This window comes from Chrysemys picta, chromosome 19, assembly GCF_011386835.1.
Source record: "Chrysemys picta bellii isolate R12L10 chromosome 19, ASM1138683v2, whole genome shotgun sequence".
In the NCBI taxonomy this organism is placed as follows: Eukaryota; Metazoa; Chordata; order Testudines; family Emydidae; genus Chrysemys; species Chrysemys picta.
In genome coordinates, this window is record NC_088809.1 from 24,052,173 (window position 1) to 24,073,468 (window position 21,296).

General features: G+C 44.7%; 1 protein-coding gene across 2 annotated transcripts in view; it reads right to left on the reverse strand.

Annotated features, from left to right (window-relative positions):
• HSF5 (heat shock transcription factor 5) overlaps window positions 1-18,190 on the reverse strand; it is a 71,779-nt gene extending 53,589 nt beyond the window's left edge. The window contains exons 1-3 of one of the 2 annotated variants that reach the window (XM_065573550.1): window positions 17,385-18,190; window positions 12,745-13,119; window positions 10,265-10,362 (exon numbers count right to left, since the gene is read on the reverse strand). In XM_065573550.1, coding sequence (XP_065429622.1) covers window positions 10,265-10,362; window positions 12,745-13,119; window positions 17,385-18,042 — 1,131 coding nt within the window. In that variant the 5' untranslated portion in view covers window positions 18,043-18,190. The remainder of the gene's footprint in view (window positions 1-10,264; window positions 10,363-12,744; window positions 13,120-17,384) is intronic. The other variant, XM_005278852.2, reaches the window with a different exon arrangement.
• Between the last annotated feature and the right edge of the window lie 3,106 nt (window positions 18,191-21,296).

Sequence of the window (21,296 nt, forward strand, 5' to 3'; positions counted from 1 at the left end):
CGGGATATTTGGTCCTGCACCCTCAATAAGGCTTCTTTAAAATACAGCCAGCTCTGCTGGACTCCTTTCCCCCTCATATTAGCCTCCCAGGGGATCCTGCCCATCATTTCCCTAAGGCAGTGGTTCCCAAAGTGGGGTTCGCAGAATGTTTCAGGGGGTTCGCAAGAAAAATGTCATTAATGGCGGCCAGAGGACTCTGCTGGGACCCAGTTGCAGGGCAGACAGCCTGAGCCCCAGGGAGAGCGGGGCCGGGCAGTTTGATCCAGCAGCCCCAGCCCTCCCCTGTCAGCGGGGGAGCCGGCAGCCCAAGCCCCAGGGAGAGCGGGGCCGGGCAGTTTGAGCTGGCAGCCCGAGCCCATTCCCTGTCAGCCAGGGAACCAGCAGCCCGAGCCTCATGGAGAGTGGGGCTGGGCAGTTTGAGCCGGCAGCCCCAGCCCTCCCCTGTCAGCGGGGGAGGCAGCAGCCCCGAACCCCAGCACTCCATGCGGGGTGCAGGTGGCAGCTCGGATCCCTGTCCTGGTCAGGCAGGGGAAGTTTGCATCCAGGGCAGTCATCAGGGGGCCACGCTGAACGTGGGGGGTGGTCCAAGCTAATTTGTCCCTCCCAGGGCACCTTCCTCGGCGGAAGAAAAGCTGTTTGATATCTTCAATCTGACTAATGCATATTTTCAAGAAAAGGAAATGGATTGGTCTCGTTGCCTAGGCATTTGCACTGATGGGGCCACATCAATGACGGGGAAGTATACTGGATTTGTAGCTCGAACAAAAAAGGTTGTATCAAAAGTCTCTTGGACTCATTGCAGCATCCATAGACAAGCCCTTGCAACAAAACGCATGCCTGAGGGACTGAAGGAAGTGCTGGACAATGTAGTGAAAATGGTGAATTTCATAAAATCATGGCCAACAAATTCCAGAATATTTCACATACTTTGTGACAAAATGGGTAGTATACATGTCTGTGTGTTGACCCATACTGAAGTTAGATGGCTCTCAAGGGGTAAAATCCTTGCGCGCTTGTTTGAGGTTAGAACGGAAATCCTAGTTTTTTTTCCAACTGCCACCCTTTCCACCTTGCCAGCTGTATGGAAAATAATGTCTGGCTCCAGAGCCTAGCTTATTTAGCAGATATTTTCTCAAAAATTAATGACCTAAATTTATCTCTTCAAGGCCTCAATATAACAGTTTTCAATGTGCAAGACAGAGTTGAATTCCTGATAAAGAAGTTGCAATTCTGGGGAAGTTGTTTGGAAAACAATCAAACTGAGTGTTTCAGTAATCTTCATGACTTCCTGGAAGAACATAAACTTCAGTTGGATCAGTGCACTAAAACCAATATAATTGCACACCTAAAAGGACTTTGCACAACTTTCAGGGAATACTTTCTAGCTATGTCAGGCGATAATGACTGAATTCGCAACCCTTTTGATGATACCACTTTCTCAACACAGATATTAAACACCAAGGAAAAAGAGAAATTGATTGAGATCTCCTGTGATTACGAACTGAAAAGGAGTTTCAGAAATCTATCATTGATCAACTTTTGGCTGAGTTTAAGAAACGAGTACCCCCTTTCTGGCAGAAAAAGCTGCTGCAGTTTTGTTACCATTTTCAACAACATACTTATGCGAGAAAGCATTTTCCTCGTATGCACATCTGAAAACCAAATACAGAAACAGACTTTATGCCAAACCAGACCTGAGACTTTATCTTTCTCCAAAGGTTCCGGACTTCAAAGAGCTATGCAGAGCAAAGCAAGCGCATCCATCACACTGAGGAAATTTAAACTTAAATCCCTGGAAATATTCATTTTTAGGAGGGGGTTCACGAGATGTCACAATTTAGTGAAAGGGGTTCGCGGGCTGTTAAAGTTTGGGAACCACTGCCCTAAGGGAGTCGAAGTCTGCTTTTCTGAAGTCCAGAGTCTGTATTTTGCTACTCTCCTTTCTTCCTTTTGTCAGGATCCTGAACTCAACCATCTCATGGTCACTACTGCCTAGGTTGTCACTCACTTCTACTTCCCCTACCAATTCTTCCCTGTTTGTAAGCAGCAGGTCAAGAGGAGCACAGCCCCTAGTTGGTTCCTCCACTACTTGTACCAGGAAGTTGTCCCCAATTCTCTCCAAAAACTTCCTGGATTGTCTGTACATTGCTGTACTGCTCTCCCAGCATATGTCAGGGTGATTGAAGTCCCCCATTAGAACCAGGGCCTGTGATCTGGAAACTTCAGTTAGTTGTCCAAAGAAAGCCTAGTCTACCTCGTCCTTCTGATCCGTGGTCTATAGCACACGTCCACCACGACATCACCCTTGTTGCTCTCTCCTCTAAACTTAACCCAAAGACTCTCAACAGGCTTTTCTTCAGTTTCATACTGGAGCTCTGAGCAATCATACCGCTCTCTTACATACAATGCAACTCCTCCACCTTTTCTCCCATATCTGTCCTTCCTGAACAGTTTATATCCATCCATGACAGTGCTCCAGTTATGTGAACTGCCCCATAAAGTTTCTGTTATTCCAATCACATCATAGTTCCTTGACTGTGCCAGGACTTCCAATTCTTCCTGCTTGTTTCCCAGGCTTCTTACGTTCGTGTACATGCACCTAAGATAACTACCCAATTGCCCTACTTTCTCAGTAGGGATCAGGAGGCTTCCCATCTTGTACCCTCGTCTTTGTGTTTCCTCCCGGCATCCCATTTACCTCTTGGCTTAGGTCACCATCCCCCGGCGAACCTAGTTTAAAGCCCTCCTCACTAGGTTAGCCAGCTTGCCTGCGAAGATGCTCTTCCCTCTCTTCATTAGGTGGATCCCATCTCTTCCTAGCAATCCTTCTTCCCGGAACAACATCCCATGGTCAAAGAATCCAAAGCCATATCTGTTATTACATTAAACCTAGGAATTTTGTTTGCCCCCAAATAAATAAGATCATAAATAGTAATTAGATAAGGATTTCTTGTAGAAGTGTTTTCAGTAAAAATGTAATCCTAGGGAGAAGGATCATTTTCACCATTGTGATTCTACCAGTCAAGGATATCATCATCCTGACCCATGTTGTTTTTAAAAAAAAATAAGTATTTACAATAGTTATGTTATTTTCATTCTGTACATTTTCATAATAGGGGTCCATATTGCCTTCAAAGGACTTTTGAGATTTCCCCCCCTAACAGAATTTAATATATTAAAGCTATTTTGGGGTATCTTGGTTTAATGCAAGTGCTAGATGCCATCCTCACTAATATACAAATTAACGACTGATGTAACCTGGACCTACAGTCTTCCTACTTATCCTTGTCACCCTTTTCCCCTCCGGAAGTGTAAAGGTCCACTCTGAAAAGCTGTAGAACCAAGATCTCAGGTCTTTGAATTCTTGTGGTCAGTGAACTCCAAGGTCTTGCTCTGGAAAGAATGCATCATACTTACAATTTAGGCTTGACCAACAATGGGTAAGTTAAAGTTCTGTTACTCTCTATCCGCCCTAAAGCCAAAGTGATCAGTATGGAACGAAATAGCTTCTTTCTTTTAAATTTTAGAATGGCCCAAAGATTCAGTCACCATAAGTCTAGCTGGAGGTGTCAGATATATTTTTCAAGCACCAGTCATTGTTCTTGGTCTTTTGAAGACTTTTACAACCCTGTTTCAGCATCAGTGGAAAAATACAAAGGAGAGCATAGGCTCTTATATTTTTGAAAAAGAGACTTCTAACACATAAAATGAGAGAAACCTGATCCAGCATGCCAGGCATAATATAACCTCAGAAAAAACAAGGTATCATCTTGCACAAGTGATATGCAGGACAGGAAATATTGGACGAACAGTGTCAAACCTTGAGGACTGAAGCTGTCTTCATCACATTCTGTAAGTTTTTTGGAAACAGGGGTACTTGAGCAGATAGGAGATACAAAATTCCACATAGCATCATTATACACGAAGTGTGAACAGAATATTAGGATATTATTAAAAAGACCCTTATTGTTATTTTAAAAAACTTAACTGTGTCTGTCTGTGTCAAACAGGTCTTTCTATTCAGCCAAATCAGAGATTTTTTTACTAGACCACTGAAAGGCATATGTCCAATCTATGGACTACCACTGTACCAAATTTCAAGTTTCTACTTTCTCTATGAGATGGTAGAAGTTGTTTGTTTTTGTTTTTTAAGGAAAAAAAAACACTATACAACCAACAATTTTTGTCCTTCACTTCCTTCTAAAGAAGGAAATAAAAACCAAGAACCAGTAAAACTGTTTTTGCTTAAACGCCACAGGAATATTCTCCTCCAGGTAGAGATAAAACACTTTTCAGGCTGAAATTTTCTAGGTAAGTCAGACAAAGTTGTAAGAAATTGAAAACAGGCCTTTTGGAATGGAGATGCGCAGGCAATCATAATTCTATCTGTCACTAGGCACTACAGGCCAGATTTCAAAGTATTTAGGCGCCTAAAGATGCAGATAGGTACCTAGTGGGATTTTCAAAAACACCTAAACTGGTTAGGTGCATAACCTGCTTAATCACTTTTAAAAAAATCCCAGTAGGCACCTGAATAACTTTGGAAAACCTGGCCCCCACAGCTATAATACCACCATATGTACATAAACATTAGCAGTAGCTGGTAGTAACTCCTATATTTAGGGTGCATAACACTATCCATTATAAAGAATCCTTGTAAACTTTTCAGGGTGGATTTGATTTAAATTAAATTAAATTGATTTAATCATGATTTAAATCACTAGTCAGGAAGACTAGATTTAATCATGGATTTCTACATAAAAGTGTATTCTTGTTGGTTATAATCTTAATACATATTCTTCACAACTCAGAGATAGATGTAGGTTTCATTTTTAGAAGGTACACACTATTCATTTTAAAAGTGATTTATTTTGAAAACGTTTCAGATTAGTTTTACAGCTATATCAGAAAATTAATGATTGTTTGGTTATTTCATTTACCAAAGGTAACTGAAGCAGACATTTATGAAGTCATTGGGAGGTGAATTATCTTCAATTCAACAGGTTAATCAATAATATTTGGAGGATTTTCTTGCCATGCTGTATTAGGAGGAGAACATCACCAGACAGACATTTAAAATGTTTTATTTAACTAAAACAATTATGTATTCTGGATTTTTTTCTTCAACAGGAAACATAATATTTTAACAAAACAAGCATATGAATTGTTGAATTTAGTTAAACATTCAAGATTTGTTTTAAATCAGGTTTGTTTTTGTTAAAATTGTTTAACTAAAATAGTTAAATGAAATATTCTTTTAAAAAAACAAAACAAAAATTAAATCAACTGTCAGCCAGGTCAACATGAGAAACTTAAAATACTGGCTTCTGCAGCTAACTCAGTTGCCTTCACCTTCATTTTCCTGTTTGTTCATAATCTGGAAAAGAAAAACAAACTTTCCTGCTTTTTCAGGTCCCAAATGATTTCTCAATTTAATTAATTTTTCCAAAGGAAGAAAATATTCTTTCTACAGCGGCAGAAGAAGCTACTGCTATTAAAAGTGAGATTATCACTTCAACAGTCTCTGAATCCAAGAGCTTAAGTGACTTCCACCAGTTCACTGATGTGACTTTCTTTAAAACATCAGCAGCAAACATGTATTTCTTGAATGATTCACCCTTAGCTCTGAAGTTTATTATGGTTAGCATTATGGAGGATGATGGCTGGATGTCCATGTCATAGCCAACTCCTCTTCTTCAGCAGTTAAGGTTTGACCCTGGTACTGAGTATTGAAAATATTTGCAAGAAAATGACCTGGAGCCAGTGCTTGTCCCATTAGTTTTTTTTTTTTATGCTTGTAATTTAACTCTGTCATTGCATATTTCTCTTTTTAAGCTCTCACTCAGTTCCTTCCAAATTTCAACAGCATCAGCAGCAATAAAACAGCTATTTCCCTGCATTTTGTTCAAGGCTATAGAAATAGGCTTTAGGGTACTCGGCATGTGTTCAACATTTCTCGTAAGCCCAATGTTGAGAACTTTGGCTGTGACAGTGCACCTATTTTTTCACGATTTTGTTCACAAACTAATCAGATTAGGCCAATTCTTGATATAGTGCTCAAAACACTACTGAGTTCCATTGCATGTCTTGTGGGAGAGTTAGCTTGGTTCCTCCCACTTTTTTCAGAGCAGCTGCTGCAAAGTGGTTGTTACAGAAGTATTTTGCAATTTCAACAACATTGGCCTTTATTTCTGGAACACTGAAGTCTTTGGCTCGGAGGTGCATCAAATGAGCACTGCAAACGTATGTTATTAGCTTGGGACTCTTCTAAATTTCTTCTCATCTTGGATACATTTGCAGCATTGTCTGTGACCAAGCTGCATACTAGACATTTGAATTTTTTTTCAGTTTGTTATAGCTTTTACTGCTACTTCTTGTAAGTATTCTGCTGTGTGTGTGCACATTTCCTGATCTAGCAACTGTTTCTGTAAGGAAGACATTCCCTTCTTCTGTTGTCACACAAGCACATACAACAGGATCATTGTGGACATTGCTCCACCCATCAAGATTCAGGTTAACAATTTTACCCTGTAGACCTTTTGCACACTGCTCAATTTCTCTTTCATACACTTTATCCAGCAATTTGCCTTGACATCTGCTGTGTTGGGTGAACTATATCCTGGTCTTAATGACTGAACCATGTTAATGAAGTGTGGGTTCTCAATCATACGGAAAGGAGAGTTTGTTGCATAAACAAACCAGGCAAATTTTTTCATCAATTACCTCTTTTTGTAATCTGCTGGTTCTTATCACAAACTTATCTATGGTTGTTTCTTCATGATGGAGGGTTTTTTTTTTTTTTTTCCTTTTTGCTCCAGGTGATATACTGCGGCTATGTGACATACATGATGTGACAAACATTATCATTGGCAGATAACTCTGAAACTATAGAAAATGATGGTGATCTTGAAGGTGGATAGTCTTCAGAATCCTGTATGTTGAGGATGGATTCTCCTAAACAAAATAAGTCAATGCAGTTATTTAATTATTACCATACTGCTCATTTAGTATTACTCATTGCATTCACTGACACTCACTACTACTTTAAAGGTGAAATTGTAAAAGGAAGATCTGCCTATTTCAGCTATTTATTTTTTATCACAACTGCATCTAAAATGATAGTACCATTGAGTAACAACTATATTTTTTTGCTCAAACGTGAGAATTCAAGAATAGTCCAGAAGGAAGACAGGCAGTCTTAAGAAAGAAATATGAAATAAAAAAGTTTACCAACCTGAAGATCCTGCATTTTCAGACATATTCCTTTCATCATCTTCAACGCAGCTTCCTCCTGAGAAGAAACACTTCTCATGATGTTGTTTCATTCAGGCTACCAGACCTTGCATTTCTTTGTTGCACTGTTTGCATTTTGCAAGCATGCCTGTCTTACCCACAGGTAGAGGAACTTCATTACAATATTCCCAAACTGGGTTTCTTTTACGGCCTGCTGCCATTATAGGTTTTCCCCCTCCCCCATTCGACCACCACTGGCACAGGAAATAAAGTCCCTATTGTTCTGAATCCATTCATTCTTTATTTATTAAAAAAAAAACTTGAGATCACTGGCAACAGTGACTAGTAAATGGAAGCCCGGGTGTACAAAGGGTTTCATAACGGGGTGGAGTTGGGGAGGAGGGAAGGACAAGGCCACATTGCTTATTGTAGCCACACTACAAATCAAAGCTGTTTGAATGACAGCCTTCTGTTGCTTGGGCCATCCCCTGGAGTTGAGTGGCAGGATGCCCGAAGCCTCTCTTCCCGCCCACCGCACATTCTTGGGCATCTGAGTGAGGAGGATATGGAACTCGGTGAGGAGGGCAGGCGGTTACACAATGGCTGCAGCGGGGGTCTGTAATCCAGTTGCCTTTCCTGCAGCTCCTCCAGATGCCTCATCATGTCCATTTGCTCTCCCACTAGCCTCAGCATCTCCTCCTGCGTGTTACAATCATGCTCACTGTATGCTTTCCTGGCCTCTGCCACCGAATGCCTCCATGCTTTCAGCTGTGCCCTATCAGTGTGGGAGGATTGCATGAGCTCTGAAAACATTTCATCGTGAGTGCGTTTTTTTCGCCTTCTAATCTGCGATAACCTCAGGGAAGGAGTTGATGCAGGGAGCATAGAAACATTAGCAGCTGCAGGGGGGAAAAAAAAGGGAGAGTAGACTTTACAGAAAATACGTTTCTGAGAACAAAAGGGAGACTCTTTCACTGTGAATCAAGCAATTCACAGCAGACAGCACATGTGTTTTAGGTACAAGGTCGCATTTTGCCTTTTATATTGAGCTCCTGCTGGTATCGTGACACATCACACACAGCTGGGCAACAGAATTCAGTTTGCAAGCAGCCATGGTAAGCAAAAGGGTACGCGGTGTTAGCTTCTTCCGTGTTCATAACATATGGGAATGATTTCAAACTGCAGAACCCTCCTTTCCTATAGAAGCCAATGCCGGTTGTGTTTGCCATTTAAAAGGAGGGGCTGTGGTTGCCATTTAAAAGGAGGGACTCCGGTTTTGGGGTGGATGTGCAGCACACCCCTCCCACCCAGTGTAGTTATTCTCCAGGATGATCCCTTTTAGCCAAGTGCAAACAGCCCAGCATGCCCGGGGTCTAATGTGTCGGGGATCACCAAACAGAAGGGATTACTGTTCTCTTACAAAACTTCCCCTATTTCAACCAGGTGACCATGAATGATATCACTCTCCTGAGGCTGACACAAAGATAAAGACCGAATGTTACATGAATGCGACCAAAACCCAGAACCATTCGCTGCTATGCTTTGTGCTGCAATGATTCCAGACCACTTGCTACTAGCTTGGTGTGGTACCACGGAGGACGAAATAAGGCAGCTCTCCCCAGAAACCTTCTCTGAAAGTCTTTGCGGTACCTCCAGGAGAGCTTCATGGAGATGTCCCTGGAGGATTCCCACTCCATCCCCAGACACGTAAACAGACTTTTCCATTCAGCTGTACTGGCTGCGAATGCATCCCAATTGTTTAGGGCAAATCAAACATTAAACAATTGCTTTTAACACCTGTAGTGTCGTTACAAATGTGCACTCACCAGAGGTGCCTTCTCCGCCATCAGGGTCCGGGAACAATAGGCCCTGGGAGAGTATTGGCTCCAGGGTGAGGAAAAGGTCCTGGCTGCCGGGAGAACGGATTCTCTGCTTGCCTGCTATGCATTCTCCTCCTCCTCATCCACAAGATCTTCATCTGTGTTACCTGAGGCTGCCAACTTGCAGGTGTCCACGGAGAGTGTTGGGGTACTGGTAGGATCCTCCCCTAGAATGGCATGCAGCTGATCATAGAATCGGCATGTCTGGGACTCTGATCCGGAGTGACTGTTTGCCTCCTTTGTCTTTTGGTAGGCTTGCCTGAGCTCCTTAATTTTCACACGGCATTGCTGTGCATCCCTGGTGTAGCCTCTCTCCACCATACCCTGTGTGATTTTGGCATAAATATCAGCATTTCTTCTGCTGGATCGGAGTTCTGCCTGCACAGATTCTTCTTCCCATAGAGCAATCAGATCCAGTGTCTCCTGTTCACTCCATGCTGGAGCTCATTTGCGATTCTGGGACTGCATGGTCACCTGTTCTGCTGAGCTCACACGCTGACCAAACAGGAAATGAAATTCAAAAGTTCCCGGTGCTTTTCCTATGTACCTGGCTAGTGCATCAGAGTTGAAAGTGCTGTCCAGAGCCATCACATTGGAGTACTCTGGGATAGTTCCCAGAGGCCAACACCATCAAACTGCACAGCGCTGCATCTCCACTACCCCAAATTCAACCCAGAAAGGTCGATTTTAGCGCTACTCCCCTCGTCAGGGAGGAGTACAGCAGTCGATTTTAAGAGATCTTTAGGTCGGCGGAACGGGGTTGGTTGTGTAGACGTATTCATTACAAAAATCCACCTAACGCAGCTAAATTTGACCTAACCTCATAGTGTAGACCAGGCCTACTTCTACATTGCTACCCATGAAGTGATTAGCCAGTGCCTCTTTATACTCCTCCACCACTACATTAATCAGACCACAATTTGGCCATAAATTTTTGTAAGACCATCATGGGTATCATAGGCTGGGGGAGGCACCTCTCCATGGCCGCGGCAGCTCCGGCTGGGCTGGGCCAGGCGAGAGGCGCCTCTCCACGGCTGCAGCAGCTCCGGCTGGGCTGGGGAAGGTGCACGGCCCTTGATAGCCTGCAGCCGCGTGGCTTAGAGGGAAGTTAGGTCACGTGGCTTCCTTTTGTTTCAACTTAGTGCACTCACCTGGAAATAGCTGCAGTGTGTGTAGGTTGAGGCTGTAGGACTGCCACAGCCACTAAGAGGATCTAGGTGAGCCGTAGGTGAGCAGCACTGTAACACAGCTGGAAAGAATCCAAACAGAAAAGTTATCAAATGTCTAGAACCTCTGTTCAGTGTAAAGAGTTCTACGTCCTACCCTGACAAAACATTTCAATATTGGCACTGCCAGCTCACTTCCAGAAATCTAGTATTACCTCCTTAAGGGATTTAAAATATACAAGATTCACTTATCTTAATAATAATGCTTATTCTATGTATTTAGGCTATCCAGAATCTATTGCTTTGGGTCTATGTCTGATGTGTGTCTCCTGAGAAGTCAATCACATGTGGGCAATGGACTATACCTTTAGGAAAAGTTAAGATGCTTAAGAAATCAGTAATGAATAATCATTATAGCTTTTAAGCAATTAGGAGTACACAAAGTGAAGGACTGTCTTAAAACAGGCTTAGAAATACACTTGAGGCATTTAACAGAAGGCCTGAATAGTTAGCATGAGTGGTTGACACAAAGGTCATAAGATTTAGCAATATGTGTCATGTTATAAACACATAAACCACAATAACAAGAATCTGGGCTTAAAATAGCATATAATGTACTTTCTGGGTACACCTGAAATTACATTGACATGTTGAAGCCATTGTTAAATGTATTGATGCAAATTGGCCATACAAGAGGCAAGAACCCTAAAATTGGTCCCTGGAATACCAAACATGGGCAGAGGGCTGACACGTAATAAATTATGGTCCCAGACACACGTGGGTGTAAGGGAAAGGTATATTCCCAATTTAGCTGGGAAGGTTGGACCGTGGAAAGCTTAATACCAACCCCAGGGAAGATGGACTCCTTCTTCCTTTCCTCATCACAGACATGGGACTGAGTAGAGAGCCCCTTTCCCTTTCTTTCTTTCCCTCTCTGCTACTCTTCACAAACCTGACTGGTAGGAGAGTGCCACTCCAAAACAAGGACACAGAATTAACTGTGGACCTTCTGGGATGGTCTGAGCCAATGAGCAGATGGGACGGGACAGGAAACAAGCCCAGGAAGATGTAGAGAGAGAACAAAGGAAGAGCTGAGAACCAGCAGCACTGAGCTGGGGCAGAGAGACACCAGGGCGCAGTGTCTGAATGAGGAGCTGCTTGAGAGCCAGCTGCTACACTGGTGCTTGCAACTCTTACAGATGCACAGCCTGGAGCTGACAATTCAGCTGAGACTATACAGCAAGTCTGTATATACCAGTCTGAGCTGAACAATGTATACAAGCACCAGAGTGCACAGACAGGTTGGAGTGACCCGAGGGGGGAGGGGGGGAGGAGAAAGAGAGGGTTGCATTGGCATGGGGCAGAGAGTCTGTGTGTGTCTAGCCAAGTGTGTGGGGGGGGGGCGCGAAGGTGGGGGGGGGGGTATGTGCTACATGCTGTATCAGGGCAAGGAAGTCTGCATAACTCCTGCTAGAAATCCATACTTCAGTCTACTCCTGGCTTTGCCTGGGTTAGATAAAAGTGTTTTTCTATTGTTACCGTGGCACTTGATCCAGGGATTAACTCTGACCTCCCCTAAGAGGGAGGTTTGGGGTTTATTTAGAGGTGCATGGCTGGAACCTGGGATCACTTCCCCAACCCTGGGAATCCCCCACCTGACACAGGTGTTCCAGATTAGTTTTGTGAGTATGCATAATGCGGGTCGTTCTTTTATACTTTTGATGCCGTAACTGTGTTGTGACTATTAAAGCCCAGATCAGTATCTCTCTCTGAGTGCCCCGCCAATTTCAAATCTCTGAAACAATTCCTTAAGTAGCCACCTAAGAGACTGAACCACAGATCAGTAGCTTGGGCATTTTGCACCCCAATTAACTAAAAGGCTATGAAAGCACAAGAAACTGGAACCCTTAAAACCCAGAAGTCTGAGTTACATATGCTCCAAAATGGAATACCTCTATTTGTAACATTTACAAAAATGAAATTTTCTCTTTTCCTGTAATTCAAATAAGGGTCTTAGACAATTTGCTTCAAACTTTCTGGACAAAACATCTGCTCTGAAGATACATATAGAATTTTTGAGGCAATATTTTTTTTTGGGGGGGGGGGGGGAAGAGAGAAGAATAAAGAAGTCAAAAATAAAACTTAGAATGGAATGCATGCAGCCTTAACTATGGTACTACAAGAATGATGGAGAGATCGATGTCATTTTCCATCTGGAGGTGCACAGAGATTACAATATGAATGGCTCAATAGGAAAGAATTTGAAAAAATGCAAAAATGGTGGCACAGATTTTCAAGCAGGGTGAAATATCCGATGAGGGATTGTTAGGAAATCCTTTAAGTTTGATACTCTTCTTTCGATTCTAAGTCTTGTTTAATATGTATACATTAAAGTGCATTGCAGAAAAATAATTTGTTGATTTAAAATATCTTCTTGAAAGGCAAATGCTAGACCCTTATCATACCTGTTGGGTAGTAGGTTTGGGAGTACTGTGCTGAAGGTGTGTAGTTGCTATATTTCTGGGAAGAAGTGGCCATTGTCTGCGGTCCTTGTTGTATGTGCATAGACGTGGCACTGGGTTGGAGAGTGTACGTGACCTCTGTTGGAAACCTCTGGAGTACAGGAAATGGAACCCCTTTGTCTGAAAATGTCGGGGAAGTCTCCACCTGCCCTGGAAGCATCCCAAGGGAGTTCTGCCATGTTCTGGGAGGGATTGGAGTCCGATCTGAACCTTTCGATGATAAAGTGCTGTGGTTGTGGGATGAAGCAGATACATAGGAGTAAGGAGATAAACTGTCTCGCCGAAAAGACCGATGAAACTGTCCTATTGTCAGTGCTCCTGCATTAAAAAGAAAATGTTTACTAGAATTAAATGGTTATGAAATAAATAAAGGATCATAAAATACACCATTCAATCCACACACAGATTGTATTTCACCATACGAAGATAAAGGAATATCTGTCTCAATGTTGCCAATGCAGTATTTCAATCCCTTGTTAAAAAATAAAATAAAATAAAATAAAAAGATTTTTCAGTAGCCAGTTCTCAGCCCCACAACATGGAAAGTAGTTTTTTTGCACAGTAAGTCAGCAAACCAAATCTGAGTTACTTAGAATCTGCATTTTGGTAAGCCATATGGTATAGCAGACAAGCATGAAGTAATATGTCAGACAAGACGGAGTACAAGATTCCTAGGATGAGATTTTCAAAGCCACCTAAAAGAAGCCATTGGAAACTGGGTGTCCAAATCCTCTAGGCGGCTTTGACAATCTTACCTTAATTGCTTTATCACAAACTTTCTGATGGAAAGAACAGAGAAAAATCCAAAGAGTTAATAATAAACTCTAAACACTGGCTTTAGATAATACAACACTCTGCTTCCATGTCTGACATCCCAGGTCTCTCGGTACCAGCCTTTTGCTCTCTGCAAGTAAGTTTTGAAAGCCCAATCAGCACTGTAGAAAGGGAGAGCTGCAAATCACAACCTCTACTAACCAATCTAAGGAATAGACTGTAGATAGGAGGTGGCGATAGTGATACAGGGAATAGGTGTTAAACATGATATGCAAAAGAGGAGATACTTATTTTATAACAGGCAGAGCTGGCAGCAATGCAACTACAGCTATGGTTGTCCAACGCTTCCCACTACAAAACCTTGTTTTCATTTTTTTAAAACTTTGCTAAATTTAACCATTTAGGTAGAAATTTTCAATGGTGGAAGTCTGCCCCAGGCTGAATTTTTTGTAGAAAGTTTCTACAAAAACAGTTACATAAGAACAGCCATACAGGCCAGACCAAAGGTCTATCTAGCCAAGTATCCTGTCTTCTGACGATGGCCAATGCCAGGTGCCCCAGAGGGAATGAACAGAACAGGTAATCATCAAGTGATCCATCCCATCGCCCATTCCCAGCTTCTGGCAAACAGAGGCTAGGGACACCATCCCTGTCCATCCCAGCTAATATCAATTGATGGACCTATCCACCATGAACTTATCAGTTCTTTTTTGAACCCTGTTATAGTCTTGGCCTTCACAACATCCTCTGGCAAGGAGTTCCACAGGTTGACTGTGCGTTGTGTGTGGGGGAAAAAACCTTCCTTTTGTTTGTTTCAAACCTGCTGTCTATTAGTTTCATTTGGTGACCCCTAGTTCTTCTGTTATGAGGAGTAAATAACACTTCCTTATTTACTTTCTCCACACCAGTCATGATTTTATAAACCTCTATCATATCCCCCCTTATTAGTCTCTTTTCCAAGCTGAAAAGTTCCAGTTTCATTAATCTTTCCTCATATGGCAGCTGTTCCATACCCCTAATCATTTTTGTTGCCCTTTTCTGAACCTTTTCCAATTCCAATATATCTTTTTTGAGATGGGGCGAGCACATCTGCATGCAGTATTCAAGATGTGGGCGTACCATGGATTTATATAGAGGCAATATGATATTTTCTGTCTTATTACCTATCCCCTTTTTAATGATTCCCAACATTCTTTGTTGACTGCCACTGCACACTGAGTGGATGTTTTCAGAGAATTATTCACAATGACTCCAAGATCTCTTTCTTGAGCGGTAACAGCTAATTCAGATCCCATCATTTTATATGTATAGTTGGGATTATGTTTTCCAATGTGCATTACTTTGCAGCATTGAATTTCATCTGCCATTTTGTTGCCCAGTCACCCAATTTTGAGAGATCCTTTTGTAGCTCTTCGCAGTCTGCCTGGGACTTAACTATTTTAAGTAGTTTTATATCATCTGTAAATTTTGTCACCTCACTGTTTACCCCTTTTTTCAGATCATTTATGAATATGTGGAATAGGACTGGGCCCAGTACAGACTCCTGTTGAACACCAATATTTACCTCTCTCCATTCTGAAAAATGACCATTTATTCCTACCTTTTGTTTCCTATCTTTTAACCAGTTACCAATCCATAAGAGGACCTTCCCTGTTATCCCATGACAGCTTACCTTACGTAAGAGCCTTTGGCAAGGGACCATGTCAAAGGCTTTCTGAAAATCTAAACACACTATATCCATTGAATCCCCCTTCTCCACATGCTTGTTGACCCCCTCAAAGAATTCTAGTAGATTGGTGAGGCATGATTTCCCTTTACAAAAACCATGTTGACTCTTCCCTAACAAATTAGGTTCATCTAAAGGTCTGACAATTTTGATCTTTACTATAGTTTAAACCAGTTTGCCTGGTCCTGAAGTCAGGCTTACCGGCCTATAATTACTCGGATCACCTCTGGAGCTCTTTTTAAAAATTGGTGTCACATTAGCTATCCTTCAGTCATTTGGACAGAAGCTGATTTAAATGATAGGTTACAAACTACAGCTAGTAGTTCTGCAGTTTCACATTTGAGTTCCTTCACAACTCTTGGGTGAATACCATCTGGTCCTGGTGAGTTATTACTATCTAGTTTATCAATTTGTTCCAAAACCTCCTCTAAGTCATTTACAAAAATGAGGACAGGAGGAAATGTACTAAGAATCTTAATTCAAGCAAAGCAAGTTTTTTGTTTAGAGCTTCTAGCGTGCCCAGGCTTTAATTTAGGAACTTGAAATTTGTTCAGGTGGAGGAATACCTTGAGGTAAGACAGGTGTTTTTTGTTGCCCTTATGAATATCCACCCAGACTTGCAGAATTATAAGACTCTGAAAAAACAGCTTGGAAAAAATATTTTAGTAGTAAGGATAGAAAAGAATGGGAGGATTTTAGCGATTGTCTGTGCCCTTTTATTATTTCTTTATTATGTACACAGAAAACCCAAGTAGTATTTATCCTGTTTATTTATTACCTTGGGGGGGGGGGGGGGAATCAAGATTATCCAGCTTTGCCTTCCCTGTTTTTTCTGGAGGTGCTCTTGGAGAATCAGAGATCTGCAGTGGGAACTCTCTCAGTCCTTAGTTGAAAGGACAAGAGCACTCAACCCAGAAGTCATGGGCTTGATGCAGGAATTATGATGTGAAATTCCATGATGTATTATAGAGGAGGTCAGATTAGATGATTACAATGGTTCCTTCTATCTTTTAAATCTTTAACAAAGATCTTTTATGTTAAACAAAACAAAAATTAAACAAGAAGTTTGATTTAGGAGTTCCTTCCCTTCTCAAGTTTTACTTCCTGGGTACCTAAGGTGTTGTAATCCTATCAGTTTTCCAGTTGTCCATTGAGTCTTCCAGAAAACACAGGATGAACAAGTTTTCAATTTATATTGTAAACAAAACAAAAAACTTCAACCAAAAGAAGTTCAAGCCTTCTTTGCACATCAAAACCACCCATTTTTTTCACCTTTGCCAGTCATCTTTGGGGTGTGTGGAAAAAGCAAGAATTGGGGAGCTCTTCAAAACTTCATTTGGACAGCGAATAACTCCCTTTAGAAGATCTGAGGAAAATAAGATTTCTGATTCCTATTTGCTGACTGATTTCAAATCATTTGTATGCCATTTAACCTCCACCTAACTCATTCACTCCTCTCAAGAAAATTATTTAGCTTTTAATTCTCCTTAAGAGATTTTGCAGAATTATTACTCCAGCATCTGTGTTCCTTAGCACAAAATGGCCATCACACTCCTAGCTATCATTCAGACCAACTCATGGAAGACAAGAGGTTGTACACGTGTACCTGGAACTTAGCAAGCAAGACACACAATGCGTAAGAAAGAACAGAATCCAGATCCATCTGTGAAAGCTCTGCAGGGATAACAGTATAAAAACTTATTTTTTTTATCCTGTAGATCAGTCTACATACAAGTAACTTTATGTACATGAGAAATGATCCTGAACCCAACATCATGTGCATAAAGCTACTCATGCTTATGGATATGATAGGGATTTTAGTCTGCAGACAGGTGTTTGAATACACAGAAACACCAATTGATAAAGTACAGTTTTTATTTTCAGCACAGAAACACACTGGAGAACCCTAAAACTGTTCAGATTGCCCAATTCACTATTCCCTCAAAACCATCACCTCTCTTGGCACAGGTTCTCCCAACTTCATGTAACTAACTAGCGGTCTAAACAACCATTCAGATGAGGGAGGCCAAAGGTATGTTGCTACCATCAGGCCCGCTGCCCCCGTGTAACTATCTTGACCCACCTGGCCCTCCCCACGTTCCCCGTTGCTGAGCTGACACTCTCCATGCACCGCCCGCAGCGACCACGTGCCCCTGGTGCTGCCCGCCCCCCGCCTCACCGGGCTTCTCGGCCTTGCCGGGCCCCGGCGGGGACGCGAGCGGCTCCCCGTGCAGCGAGGTGCTGAGCAGCCGCTGGAAGCGGTTGGGCGGGCGGCTGGTCACCTCCAGGCCGGCCGCGAGCTTGGCCTTGTTGGCACTGGTGAGTCTCTTGAGGTGGACGAGCAGGTCGGGGCGGTCGCGGCGGAAGTGCGGGCTGTGGAAGTGGTGCAGGGGCCCGGAGGCGCCGCCGCCCGCGGGCCCGGGCGCGGCCGAGGAGCCGCCCGGCGGGCCCAGCACCACCTTGCGGAAGCCGTACAGGTTGAGCTGCCGGATGAAGCTAGTGAAGTTGGTGGTCTTGAAGAGCTCGGCCGAGGCGGCCGCGCCCCCGTCGCCCCCCGGCCCCGCCCCAAGGCCCGGCCCGGCGCCCAGCAGCTCGGCCTCGAAGAGCGGCTGGTCGATGAGCAGCCCCTCGCCGCGGGTGTCCCAGCGGATGGAGCGGAACCGCGGGCTGTTCACCAGGCGCCACAGCTTGGCCGGGAAGTTGTTGGGGTTGATGGGGGCGACCAGCAGCGGCTCCTCCATGGCGGGCCGGGGCCGAGGGGCGCGTCACGCCCAACCAACCAACCGCCGCCGCGCGAGCTCCGCGCCCAACCGTGGCGGCCGCCAATCAGCGCCGGCCGCGAGGCCCAGCAGCCCTCGGCACGCGCCGGCCTCGCGCCTCGGCTGCCACCGCCGGCCCTCAGCGCGCCCGTCGGCGGGCTGGGTGCCGGGCCGCGGCAGCGCCCAGGGTGCTCTGGGAGCCCCACGCTCACGGGGGAAGGTCTGGAGGCGCCAGAGCGGAGGTGGGGGGCAGGGCGGCTGGGGCTGATGGGGAGGCAGAGCCGACGGCTCTGACCAGGGGACTGGGTGGGTTGGTTGGTTGCGGGCGGCTGGGTGGATTTGAGGTGCTGCTGGGGCACCCCCTGCTCGGGGCAGTGGGGGTTGGGGGCTGGGTTGCAGTGTGGCTGGGGGCTGTAGGGACTAAGGGCACCCCAGCTTTCAGTCCCCCACAACTTTGGGGCCAAAATTGCTGTAGTATCAGCACCCTGCTTCTTGCCAGGGCACAACCTGAGTGGCACGTAGCAATTGACATAAAAGGCAATAAGTAGAGGTTCTGACATAGGTTAGGAGCAAGAGAAGGCTGAAGGAAGGTGTAGGCCCACTACCTAGTGGGCAAAGAGCTAACAGAACAACACCAAGATGGGTAAACCTTTTAATGCTGATTTTACTTCTGATTTGCTAAAAGAGTGAATTGCGATGAGACGCTTAACATAATTATTAACAACAAGGGGGAGAGAACAGGTTAAAGAATATTTAGATAGTTAGATGCATTGTACTTAACCAGCCCGCACAAAATTCATCCTGAGATATTTAAGGAACAGCTGAATCAGTCTTGGAGGTATTAGTGATTATCTTCAAGACCTAATAGAGGATGGGGGAGGTCCCAGGAAAAGGACAAACATAGTACCTGCCTTTAAAAAGGGGAACAAAGAGGACCCAGAGAATTATAAACCAGTCAGCCTAACTTTGAGACCTTGAAAAGTACTGGAACAAATTATTAAGGAAAAATAAAATTGTAAGTACTTAGCAAATAATAGTGATAAACAGTAGCTAACATGAATTTGTCAAGAACAAATCATGCCAATTCAAAAATTTCTTTTTTTACAGGGTTACTGGCCTAGTGCAGTGGTTTTCAAACTCTTTTTCTGGGGAAGAAAATTGTTGATGCCTGCAGCCCAGTATACATGGGATGAGGAGTTTGGGGTGTGAGAGCGGCTCAGGGTTGGGATGAGGGCTGTGGGGTGGGGCTGGGAATGAGGGGCTCAGGGTGTGGGAGAGGGCTCTGGGCTGGTGCAGGGGGATGGGGTGTGGGAGAGGGTCAGGACTCTGTTCTGGGGGTGCAGGCACTGGGCTGGGGCTGAGGATGAGGGGTTTGGGGTGCAGGAGGGGCTCTGGGTTTGGGGGGCTCAGAGCTGGGGCAGGGGGTTGGGGTGTGGCAGGGGGTCAGAGTTCTGGGCTGGGGGTGCAGGCTCTGGGGTGGGGCTGGGGATGAGGGGTTTTGGGGGGAGGTCTTGGCTGGAGCAGAGGGTTGGGGTGCAGGAAAGGGTCAGGGCTCTGGGCTGGGGGTACAGGCTATGGGGTGGGGCCATGAGGTGGGACTGGGGATGAGGGGTTTGGGGTGCAGGAAGTTATTTTAGGGGGCTCAGGGCTGGGGCAGGGGGTTCGTTGTGTGTGGGGGGGAGGGCTTTGGCTGGAGGTGCAGGTTCTGGGGTTGGGATCATGGATTTGGGGTATATGAAGGAGTTCCAGGTTTGGGGTGGGCTCAGGGCTCTGGCTGGGGATGCATGCTCTGGGGTGAGGCTGGGGATAAGGGGGTTGGGGTACAGGAAGGAGTTCCAGGTTGGGGGGAGGGGAGGCTCAGGGCTGGGGCAGGGGATTGGGGCATTAACTTACCTCTGGTGGCTCCCGGTCAGTGGTGCAGCTGGGGTGCAGCGGACTGCGCTGTGCTCTGGAAGTGGCCAGCAGCAGGTCCACCTCCTAGGCAGAGGCACACGACTCTAGCCTGCAGGCACGCACATCCGCCTCCCCCAGTTCCCATTGGCCAATGGAAGTGCTGAGTCGTGGCGGGGGGCAGTGCACGGAATCCCGTGGCCCCCCTGCCTAGAAGACGGATCCACTACTGGCCGCTTCTGGGGTGCAGTGCAGTGTTGAAACAGGAAGGCACTAGCCTGCCTTAGCTGGGCAGCACCGCCGACAGGACTTCTAAGGTCCCGGTCGGCGGTGCTTACCAGAGCAACCCAGTGACTGACATGCCACCGCGAAACAAAGTTTGAAAAACACTGGCCTGGTGGATGGAAGGGAGCAGTAGACATAATATATCTTGATTTTAGTAAAGCTCTTGACACAGTCCCACACAACATTCTGTTAAGCAAATTTGAGTAATGTGGACTAGATAAAAATATTGTTAAGTGGGGGCACTACTGGTTGAAAAACCATACTCAAAGAGTAGTTATCAATTGTTTGCTGTCAAACAGGGAGGATATATCTAGTAGGGGTTGTTCTGGCTCCACTACAATTTAATATTTTCATTAATGATTTGGATAATGGTGTGGACAATATGCTTATAAAATATGTGGATGACACGAAACAGAGGGGTTGCACGCAGTTTGGAGGACATCACTGGTAAAGTTTGCAGATGACAACAACTGGGGGAATTCTTTGCCAAAAAATTAAATTGTGTGCAATATTTTATTTTTTTGCAAAATAACACAATATAATTGTTAGTTTGTTATTTTGGTAATTTATTTCAAAATACTGTCAGCAAATATGTCTGTATCAATACAGACAAGAAAAAAGATTCCCCCAGAAGTAGAGAGTTAAAGAAATCGCTATGACCACCCAGTTCCTGTTTCTCTGTTATGCTGTTGTTAGGTGCCTCCGTCTCGGTGCGTCACACATGCCAGCTGGGCACATCTTGAGGGAAAAATCTGCACCTCTGGTCTCTTAGTTGAGTCTCGTTTTAGGGGACACCGCTGGCGAGAGGGAGCTGGAGAGGAGGGATGCAATTGAAGGGGTGCTGGTGGGGTGTGTGTGTACTGGGAGAGGGTATTTGGGGGGTACTGGAGGGGACTGTTTGGAGCCGTCCAGCCCAGACACCCCCACCACCTTGCCTGCAGACCCAAGCCATGGGGCATCCCCTGGCCCAGTCACCCGCCACCCCTGCTTTCCCAGAGCCAGCCATGGTGCCAGACACCCCCATCCATCCCCGCCTGCCCGCCCTCCCTCCCAGGGATCCA